At 45.4% G+C, this 9397-nt stretch overlaps 1 protein-coding gene and 1 long non-coding RNA gene across 2 annotated transcripts in view; both read right to left on the bottom strand.

Moving 5' to 3' along the window:
• The window catches only part of LOC116686135 (uncharacterized), a 1602-nt gene extending 1051 nt beyond the window's left edge, over positions 1–551 (bottom strand). Inside the window, exon 1 of the long non-coding RNA XR_004331157.1 lies at positions 468–551. This is a non-coding gene — a long non-coding RNA (uncharacterized LOC116686135). The remainder of the gene's footprint in view (positions 1–467) is intronic.
• Positions 552–4955: 4404 nt separating this feature from the next.
• Positions 4956–9397, bottom strand: part of LOC116686089 (attractin-like) — a 124644-nt gene continuing 120202 nt past the window's right edge. Inside the window, exon 17 of the mRNA XM_032511021.1 lies at positions 4956–6620. Within this exon, the coding sequence (XP_032366912.1) occupies positions 6502–6620 (119 nt within the window). The 3' untranslated portion in view covers positions 4956–6501. The remainder of the gene's footprint in view (positions 6621–9397) is intronic.

The following is a 9397-nucleotide window of genomic DNA, read 5'->3' on the forward strand; positions in this document are numbered from 1 at the left end:
AATCAACCAATCAGAGGTCATCTCCCATTACCTTTAACAGCCAGGAGCGTTTGGACCTTGGCGCATTGTCGTTATGATGGAGGATTAGCACCTTCATATTTTTACTTGTAATCTTTTGCATGTGTGTGTGTGCTGTTGCGCTTCCCTGTGTGGGACAAGCATAGTGTGTGTCCCTGTGTGTGTAACAAGCATAGCGTGCACTCACTGTGCATACGCCTGGGCGCAGTTCACTAATTCACTGTTAAAATAACAATCAAATGTTGCACTGTTGACTTCAGACCAGGTTTTTGTTGGTCAATGGTGCGATCATTTCCCGCTGCCTCAAGACAGTGCACCTCCCTGTAAGACCAGCACGCCCATGGGTGCAAAGATGGGCGCAGGTGCATTTGCTATTTAAACAGCGTGGGCGCGGGACGATCTTAAAACAGCAAAGAGACTTGCGTCGGGCGCTGGGTGAAAGATAGGACCCTAACCTTCTCTGGACAGGGCAAAGGTTTGTATTGTGCTCTTGAGATTTTGTCACTTCTATGGGGGTCTTAGTTAGGAAGGCTGGGACAAAAAATAAATAAAAAAGGTGCACTGTTACATTCAAATTGTGGAATTTTAAACACCAGGCATTCCCACACAGGACATTTCACATCTGAAGTTTTGTGATGATGTGAACTGAGCTGAACCTACAGGACACATGAGCGGTCAAAGCCGTACTGGCACCGTGTTCTTCCACAACACAGCACATTCAAATGGAAGCCATTGATCATGTGTTGGAGGTCTGCTGGTTCACACACCAACAAAGTAAGAGCCTGTCGGATGCTGCTCTCCCACAAACAGCTTTTCGTGTCCGTCTCTGCTTCTACGGCTACACCACGCAGTGATTTAAATCGGTCCGCTGATAAAACAGCATGTTGTTGTGTAGACAAAACCCAGCGACCATTGCAATGCATTGCATATGGCTGCTTCACAAGCAGTTTGCATCAGCACTAACCCTAAAGGTACCCTGTGGAGGTTTTGATGAGTGGGCCAATATACATTCCTGGCACTATTCCACTGATCTGCAGGTGGTAACAATGTAATATTGGTGGGAATGTGCAAAGAAACACAGCAATACAGCAAGGCAGGGAAGAAGAATGATAGCAAAATGAACATGGATGGAATGTAAAATAAAAAATGGCTAGATGAGGAAATTGATTTAATGTTTGCTGCAATTCCAACAGGCTCATACCACAGGGGGAGCGTTCTAGAAGTCGAGCGTTTGGCCTGCTGATTTGCAGACTTCATTGTTTTGGTCGTTTTCCCTGAATATTTGTGCTTCTACGATAAAAGCAAGTAGTCTACATAGTGAAAGGGTTTAGTCCAGTTATGATGGATTAAAGATTCAGGGCTGTTTTATGGTTGTTAAAATAGTTTGGTGAGGTTATGACATTACGATCGGAAGTCTGCACAGGGTGTTCATTTGAATAATTGACTGGATGCTTTAGCTGTTCCACTTCCTGCCCGGCCAGTGCAACGCCCCAGTTCCGTCAAAAATAGACCTAGCGTTTATTTTTAGCGGAGCGGAGAACTACTGCTGGGTTGCGCGGCATCGCGTCTGGCGGAAACCCAAGCCTGGTCTCGCTGCGATCGCTCCTGCGGCCGCGGTGCAGCCGGAACACGTCACGTAAAATTGGATTTATGCATCTGCGCAGAGCGTACCCGGTAGCCCACGTCAGTGGTCTGAAGTTTCTACTAGCGCGTTGAGAGTGTCTCACTGTGCATTCTGACCCTGGTTGGAAATCTGTAGCAGGAAAAATTAACCCTCGATTTCATGTTTATTGAGAAGGAGAACCCGGAAATGAGGCAGCGCTGCCTGGAAGGCACTAGGATTAGGCAATGGTTAGGGTTAGGGGCCTTGAAGTTAACGGCTGGGAGTCAATGTCGGGAGCTTAAAACACCATTGAGCATTTTTGGAAACACGCGTGTCAGGCTACGGCGGAGGCTCTGGTGTATGGTCGGTATCTCCACGTACCTGCGTACGTAACCACAGCGTTGATTTAACGCAGAAGCATAACTCGGCCTTAAGATGAGGTTAAATCCAACAATGCATTTTAGTGAGCCACAGTGGGATTCGGCTGAAAGCGTTCAGTAACAAGTCAAACGAAGCCGACATCTGAAAGTACAAACAGGATCGTAGGAGCAAAACTAAACTCAAGTTCAGTTGGATTGAGAGCTAGACACAACGTGATTTCTAGTCACCAGCACAACAACACAAGTCATTCAAGCAGAAGTCAGGATTTGATCGTCGACCTGTGACTATTTCCTCCATGTCTCCCCCTTTCTCACCTAGCTGTCCTGTCCATTACAGGCGGAAATGCCCTAAATCATCTAACAGATTTTGAGTCACATTGTCCAGCCCTGCCATAAGTGGTGTCATTTAGTCCCAGCCTAACTGGTGTAACACAACTAAAAGGACAGAGTGGGAGGTGTCAGTCAAGCACCTTCTGTAGACGCGCGCACATACCTGAAAAGACACTGAATCAGCCAAAAATAAATGAAAACGCCTGTGTGGGAGGGCCACGGGTGAAAAGTTCCCCTGCATAGCCGTAATCACTTTGGATGCTTTGGGACTTTGCAGAGCGGTGTAGGAGCCAGGAAGGAGGTTGCTGACAACAGATTGGGGTCAAATAGTATTTACAGATAATAGAGTTTGGGTTTTCATTACTCGGCCAATCTTCAAAATGGGTAAGCCTGGCCACACAGGACGACCTAAATACAATAAATAGTTTAGTTTGTCAAATCAATCAAAGCATAAAGATGAAAAAACAAACCTCTAAGATGAATTTGTTGACACTATCAGACCCAGGATCTGCTTGTCTGAACCGTCAAAAAAAAGATTTGTAGTTTGCATCTTTCTCGATACATTGCTAACGAGATAGACAAGCTCTTACATGGTGTGACCCCTCAGTCAGCGCGCTGTCTGTTAGCCACTGAGCTGCCTTGGCACCACATCAGGCCCCGGGGACCTCCGGTTTACACACTTACCTTGGCTGCACGGGCAAGATTTCATTTTACATTCATTTTCAGAGGAAAAGGAAAACAATACCCAATCATCATTCTTTGAGAAATTATTACTACAGTACATGTGAATCAGCCGTAAAACGGATTGTTATCCAGTGTGAAGAGTTTCTTTCCCAAATGAGATCTCTGCTTTGTGAGAAATTAAATAAAGATTGCAACAGAAGACGAGAGCAGTTACAGTGTCACAGGATAGTGTTACCGGTGGCGGTGAATGCAATAATGGGATTGTTTTTGGAATTAAACCTCCTCCTAAAGAAGATCAAGCGGCAGAGTACTGCTGATGCTGCAGAGTGCATGTGCACTTCAGGCATTAAAGTGTCGGGAGCACATCACCCATTTGATGACATCACCCATCATTTGACATCATTTGATGATGGGTGACATGACTTTGCAGGGTATGGTTGCTCGCCTCTCTCTCTCTCTCTCTCAGCTCATGGTCCCATTTCTACTCCAAATCAGTGTTTATTGTCGTTTTGTTTTAAACCTGCGTGGAGTACCACGCTTGCCAAATCTGGGCGTCCCATTAATTGAGCCCCGCCAATTAGCCAAGCAGGTTAAAACAAAAAAAAGGAAAGAGAAAACTAATTTTGCAATCCCCCAGAATCAGAATTTGACATAAGTCAGTAAAGTGGTACCATTTCTGCCCAGGCTGAAGAACACAGAGCACTTTACATCCCTCCCTAAAAGATGTTTTGAAACTGAACACCACCTCTAAACACTGATTGGTTACCTGCCAAGCAGCAGGTGGTGTAGACAAACGTAAAACGTCTGAACACCTGAGAAAAAGCAGAGCGACAGCCATTGCTGACTGAAAGAGTGCTTAATAAAACGTGTTACGCAACTCAGGAGGACTTTTTGGGGGAGGTTTCCTTTGCAACTTGGGATCATGTGGACAACCAACCAACCGCAGACCAGCTTCTCTTATTATCAGCTGATGACTTGTGGTCATTTTTTCACCATCAAGTCTCTGCGGAAGCTTCAAAAGCTGAACGGGGCATTATGGCTAAACGATGTTGCTCTACTGAGAAAAAATGAAAAACTGAAAATAGAAAAATAATGAAGAGTAAAAGTGAAGTGCTCCGATTCATCTCTAAACAGCACTGACTCCTTAACACTCGCTGGGGTTCGCTGAGGGAACTTGTGAGAACATGGAGCTCTCTATAATTACAGAATGTCAACTGTGTTCATGCTTTCTGCTCTGACCTTTTCCCAGTGCTAAAAGTGTGACCTTAACCAGACGCTGAGCAGTTCCAGTATGCTGAACACATGCGAGAGCCTGGAACTAAAGACAACGCATTCTTTATGGAAGAAAGCGAGTTATTAAGTGGTTTTATTACTGTACTTCCCTGAGGGCGGGAAGTTAATAACTTTATAAAGCAAGAGGACATACATGTTATGTACTGGTGTGTGCCTCTGCCTTTAGTCAAAGAACCTGCAGGTGTTATATTATGCAACTTCAATTTTTTAAAGATGACCATTAAGGACTAATCCAAGCCTGCTCTGATATTCAGTGCTGTAGAGGGAAAAAAACAAAAAGGCAAGAAAGACAGATGCGACACCCTGATGCCCTTAAAACTGAACATGACTTGACATTTCAAAGCAACAGCTCTGTTTCCAACTAGCCGCCGGAGTTTTTTTTTCTTCCTTTTTGTGTCTTCCCTCATTTTCCCCAGTTGACAAAAATAAGTTATGTTTCTTTATAAATGGACCAGTGGATTCAGATAAGGACTGTGGAAAGGGCAGGTAGAGCGGATATAAAAAAGGACCGAGCAACCTCACACAGGGAGCACAAAAACAGAGTAAGCCCAAGAGACCAGGCCACAAGATAATTTCAAGATTAAGAAAAATAATTTAAGAAAAAGCAAGGAATGCTCTTGTTTCTTGTCCTTTTCTTGTTTTGTTTCTTGAATCAATACCCGAGGTCTTTCATGACATGTGGCCAATTCAAAAGTGGCGCTTCACAAAGGTTACTCTGCTAACGTATGTGTGTGTGCTTCATGTTCAGAGCTGTCCGCCCGGTACAGTTGAAAAGTTGGGCATTAGAAGCTCCACTGTGTTAAGTAGCATCAATATGAAGAGAGACGTCACTGCTGCGGGGCCAACTGGGCAGCCGTAGATAGCTCAGGGACACGGAACAATCGGCATCGAGCGGCAGAGAGGACAGCAAGGGGATTTCTGGCACCGGGGGAGGGATGTGCGTTGAATTTGGGGACAAGGGAGCGGCAATTAGATGCTATGGATTTCTTAGGCAACGATCACAGAAGATGCTGAACCGTTGCCCCGGCTCCCCTCTCGCAGATCAGCCTAATCACTTCATTCAATCAGAGTCACAAGATCCATAGGAAGCCTGTTTCAGATGGGCTCGAGGCGCAGCGCTGCCAAAAGGACAATCGGCACACACGGGAGGGTTTTCTCACCCCCGACCGCTCGGCTGTCTGTGTGAGAGCCATGCCTGTGCATACGCAACTGAGGGAGTAATTGGCTGGAAAAGTTTCAATCGGCGCCGGCTTACGATCCAGCCTGGCTGTCCGCCAGCAAGCCAGCGCGGATAAGGTGCCGCTGTGGTCTTGTTTTGTACTCGGCCATGCTGCCAGAGAGGCGGGAAAGGTGGTTGGCTCGGCAGCCAGTTGGCCAAAGAGACTGAGCGAGACCGGAGCGGAGTCAAAGCTTCAGACAGGCCACGGAGAAGAAAGGGGGAGAAGACACAGCGGCTGATTAGAAATGTGACAGGCTCTTTGGCCAAACTGTACAAGCCTCCAGTGACAGTCGCCCTCAGTGCTGAGCTGTAAATGTGAAAGCAGGTGACGATGGACTACAAATGGGTAGAAGGGCCCGGAAGGTTGTTTGTTCTTGAAGTGTGCGTGTGTGTGAGTATGTGTTTATGTGTGTTTGTGTGCAGTTGAAAATGTCCAGTATGTTCCTGCCTTCAAAATAAAACAATACAAAACAACAAAAACAACAATAACTTAAGTAAAATGAAAAACATAGAGGGTTGCAAAGTCTCTGGATTTTTCAAAACTACGAGACGAGGATCTCTTCTAGCAGCAAGCCGCGGCCGCCTCGACGCTAACGAGGCGGTGCCGACAAATGCAAAATGTTTTCTGAGGGGGAAGGGCTGAAGTCCGCACCCGCTCTGTCCCTCCCTCCCTCCCTCCCTCCCTCCCCCACTTTGTGTCCAGTTTTGGTCATTCTGTGCGCGGGGAGCCATAGTTCCCGTAGGAGGAGAGGGAGGGGAATCCCGCTGAGGCTCCAGTCCACCGGACGGCTCGGCCCCTCACCAAAATGTTCTAGTCCTGCATCCCAGCATGCACCTCTGCCTGCCACAGCGGAGCTCGCGGGAGTCTCTGAAGGAGGGGGCCGAAGCGGGGTGCTGATGGGAGAGCATAGGGTGGTCGGGTGGCAGAAGAGAACACGGCGGGGGGGGGGGGGGGGGGGGGGGGGGGGGCCTGGTCAGATACAGGTGGATGGCTGTGCGTGGGCTGCTGTTTGCGGTTCCTCAGGCTCCAGAATTCTCTTGTAGCCCACAATCTGCTGGGAGACGTCCACCAGCGCGCTCGCCACTGCCAGACTGCACCAGGCGCACGCGCGGCGCGCACACACACACACACACACACACACACACACACACACACACACACACACACACACACATTACAATTAGGTAGAGATGATGCAGAGATGTACATGCCATTGATTTCTTATTTTATGATCTAGACAGTGCTGCAGTACTCAAGATCGGTCTGGGTCTCGAGAGCACTTTTTGAAGGTCTCGGTCCAATCTCGGAATGAACCATATTTTTACTCGGCCTTGTCTCGGTCTCGCATGAAGAGGACTGTGGATTTTATTTCAAGACCGGTCAAGACCACAACTTCAGGGATATCACTTAATTGCCTGTGCAGTGTCGGATTTAGGTTTAAATATCATTACTGTGATTGGATGTATAACTTCCTTCTTCAAATGAAACCAATAACTTGTCTCATTTCTAGTTTGAAATGTGTTTCATTTGATGTCACATTGGCGCGCACACGCTTGGATGCGTCGACTGTAAAACAGCCATTAGTTGCACATAACCAGACCCTCCTTCACAGCGCTCTGGAGGAGGGTCTGGTTAGTCCACACAGCGTTTTGGGATGGGAGAAAAACATGCTCTGGTTTATTGGCATTTCTTTAAACCAATCATGATGTTCTTGGGATTCTTGATTTCCAGAACCCTTCTGGAGCTGTATTACAACCATCTGCAACTTTAAGAATAAAAAATATCAATCCATTTATCCAGCAATCAAAAGCTCGCCTGTGTCTTTGATTGATTAATACTCTAATGCCCTTTTATTCCTTTCATTTGAATTCATTATCATTTGCGTAGTTTGTAAGCCAGAAACACTGACATGTTTATTTCTACACTGTAAAAGGTCGCACTCACATATCACAGTCACACAATCATATAGAAAATACATGTAAGGTAGGAAATGTTTGACTATGTTATGTGTTGATACATCATGATCCCATTTTTAATCATTTAAATGTGAATCTTTGCCTCACAAACCCAATATCAGCTGGGTAATACTTTAAATGTGGGACTAATTACTGCAGTAACTGCACTGAAATTTTATTTCTTGTCTATTATTTTTGACTTTTTCTATTCCCTTTGGACTTTCCTGATTGATTTTCTTTTTGCGATTTTGTTTTTTGGCCTTATGTAAAGTATTTTTTGTGATAAACTATTTTATTTTTTAATCAACACACAAAAAGAATTCACAACATGAACAAATCCCCTCCACCCACCCAGATAAAACCAAGAAAAAAATGACAGTACTCACAATATTCAAAACCATACAACAAAATTATTCCACAACAGAGAATAAACTGTAAACAAAATAAACATATGTATAAATGACAAGCCTATGACCATAAGCACATCATATATATCTCTCCCCAGCACAAAGCTTCTTAGGAGCCCTCCAGAGAGCTCAGGTACTCTCCCCATTTTCTAGTGTAGTCATCTAACCTGGCAAACCGTTTCTATGACATCTTTTCAAATGTCGCCACCGTAGCCATCTCACTAGCCCTCTCATGGATTGACAGCACCGCTTCATTCCTCCATCCTCTTAAAATAGTCTGTCTGGCTATCATTAAACTAGACTGCACCCAGCTTCTTATGTGCTTATCTGTTCCGCTTAGGATTGACCCATCACCCAGGACAAATCATCTTGGGCTGAATGGAACCTGGGTCCCTGCTATCAGACATAGGTTATCATGTACCCCGGTCCCTAATTCCTGGACTTTCTAAAGTCAAGAATTTTAAATGCCCTCTGTGTTTGAAAGATGTACAAGTAAACTTGCCTTGCCTGCAGTATTAGCACCCACTCTATTACAACGTATTTATTTTTTACTTAATTTTGTCGGTTTTTCACCACCACCATGTACACAAAGCCCATTTAGAATTAGTGTGTAGGGTAAGATTGAGACACCACACACACACACACACACACACACACACACACACACACACACACACAGATCATAGACTGGCAGTGCAGGCAATCATTCACTTATACCACACTTCATTAACATTTATTATTACTCTCTGAGCCATGAAATTCCAATAAACTCCATTTAACTCCAATGATTGATGCATTTACCGCGATCGAGTACACACAGCCAACAGAGAAATATAGGCTCCCAGGAGAGAATGATCACATCCTATGAAATCAGACCGTCTGAGAGGCTTCACTGAAACAGGCTGCAACTATTAGCTTGTGTCTTGATCTAAAAGTGGGTGCAGGATGGTTCAAAGCAATCAAATGAGGCACAGATACAAATCAGAGATCATCTACAGCGTTGACCTCCTCTTGGATGTTTGGAAAGTTGGGAGGGTGGCCATTTGTGGAACAAACTTAACTGTAACCAGATGTGCTGTGAGGTTGTGACGCTGACGACAGACAGCGGCCTGCAGAGTCAAAACGAACGCGGCCAGATGGGAAACAAGTTAAAATCATTAGAACAGGAGACCCTGAGGAGATGGTAGGAACACGGCTAACATGGGCTCAACAAAAGCTGCCCGAGGGAAAGCTCTACTGAGAGCCAAGGCAGTTCTGTTATGACAAAAGGACTATGTGGTAATTAATAAGGGCCTGGGGCATGCTGATGGTCTGGGGACTGCAACTGTGGGAGGCAAAGAGGGTAGAACAGAGGAATCAAGTTGATGTCTTGTTTGAGTCCTTAAAAAAGATAGAAAAGAAGAAAAAATAACTAGAAAGAAAAGGCAAGTGAGGTACTCAGTCCGGGGTCCATTTGGGAGGGTTTTAGCTTTTCATATGAGCTATTTCTTACACCAATTGATTAATT

This window comes from Etheostoma spectabile, unplaced genomic scaffold (assembly GCF_008692095.1).
Source record: "Etheostoma spectabile isolate EspeVRDwgs_2016 unplaced genomic scaffold, UIUC_Espe_1.0 scaffold314, whole genome shotgun sequence".
Lineage (NCBI taxonomy): Eukaryota > Metazoa > Chordata > Actinopteri > Perciformes > Percidae > Etheostoma > Etheostoma spectabile.